We start from the raw sequence: 1165 nt of genomic DNA, 5'->3' as shown, positions 1-1165 counted from the left end.
TCTGATAGCATTAAACCCCATAGGGTGTGATAAAGGCTATTTTATCTTGGTCCTCAACCTTTAATATGATCTGGTTGTAACCAGAATAGGAATCCAAGAAGGAAAGACGTTCGTAGCCAGCCGTCGAATCGATAATTTGGTCGATTTGCGGGAACAGGAAGTGATCCTTTGGGCAATGTTTGCTGAGTGCGGTGAAGTCAACGCACATGCGAAGGACATCCGTGTTTTTCTTTGGCACCAATACTGGGTTGGCCACCCATGTTGACTACTGGAGTTCTCTGATGAAGTTGGCTTCCTCGAGTCGATGGAGCTCTTTTGCTATTGCTTTACGCTTTGGTTCCGCGAACCGACGAGGTGATTGCCTGGCCGGTTTTGCACCTGGATATATATTGAGTGCGTGCTCGGTGAGTTCTCTGGGAACACCTGGCATGTCTGCTGGACACCAGGTCAAGATCCCCCAGCACTCATGGAGGAACTCGACGAGCGCGCTTTCCTATGCAGCCTCAAGATTGGCCGCCACGAAGGTAGTTTTCTTCGGGTCGTTGGGATGGATTTGCACTTCTCGTGTATCCTTGGTGGAGTCGAACACTTGATCTGGTACAGACCTCCTTACCTCGGGCGTTACGTTGTGATCAGTGGAATCCTTGAGCTGCACGTACTCTGCTTGCATGCCGAAGGACTGAGATATCTTGTTGAATTCGCGGTCGCATGCGTCGGATTGGGTGAAACTTCCCTTGACAGTAATGACTCCGTTGGGTCCTGGTATCTTCATTACGAGGTAGGTGTGGTGTGATACCGCCATGAACCTCGAGTACGCGGGTCGCCCTAGTATTGCATGATACTGTGATGGCCAGTCCATGACCTCGAAGTCGATCTTTTCTCGTCTGAAGTTCTCCCGTGACCCAAAGACCACATCAAGTGCTATGGTTCCCACAGGAATCTCTGGTTTTCCAGGAACTATGCCATGGAAGCAGATTTCCGAGGGTGTGAGGTTGGCTAGCGAGATGTTCATTGCACGAAGTGTTTTGGTATAGATGAGGTTGATGGCGCTGCCAGCATCCATGAAGACTTTGCTCATGTCGAACCCACCAATTTGAGCGTTGATGACCAGGGGATCGGACCAGTTGAGGTATTCGGGTGTTGGTGGAGGTGCTGTCGTGGCCAT

General features: G+C 50.5%; 1 protein-coding gene across 1 annotated transcript; it reads right to left on the bottom strand.

The window, feature by feature from the left end:
* Positions 1 to 493: 493 nt before the first annotated feature.
* Positions 494 to 1165, bottom strand: LOC127304318 (uncharacterized). Its single transcript, XM_051335010.1, has one exon. It carries the CDS (start codon positions 1163 to 1165, stop codon positions 494 to 496), a length of 672 nt encoding a protein of 223 aa, XP_051190970.1.

The sequence above is a fragment of the Lolium perenne genome, chromosome 5, assembly GCF_019359855.2.
Source record: "Lolium perenne isolate Kyuss_39 chromosome 5, Kyuss_2.0, whole genome shotgun sequence".
NCBI classification, from domain to species: domain Eukaryota; kingdom Viridiplantae; phylum Streptophyta; class Magnoliopsida; order Poales; family Poaceae; genus Lolium; species Lolium perenne.
This window is presented reverse-complemented; position numbering and strand designations above follow the sequence as displayed.

Excerpts from the sequence above, each read along its gene's own strand:
- LOC127304318 (XM_051335010.1), bottom strand. The coding sequence starts at position 1,165 with ATGGCCACGACAGCACCTCCACCAACACCCGAATACCTCAACTGGTCC.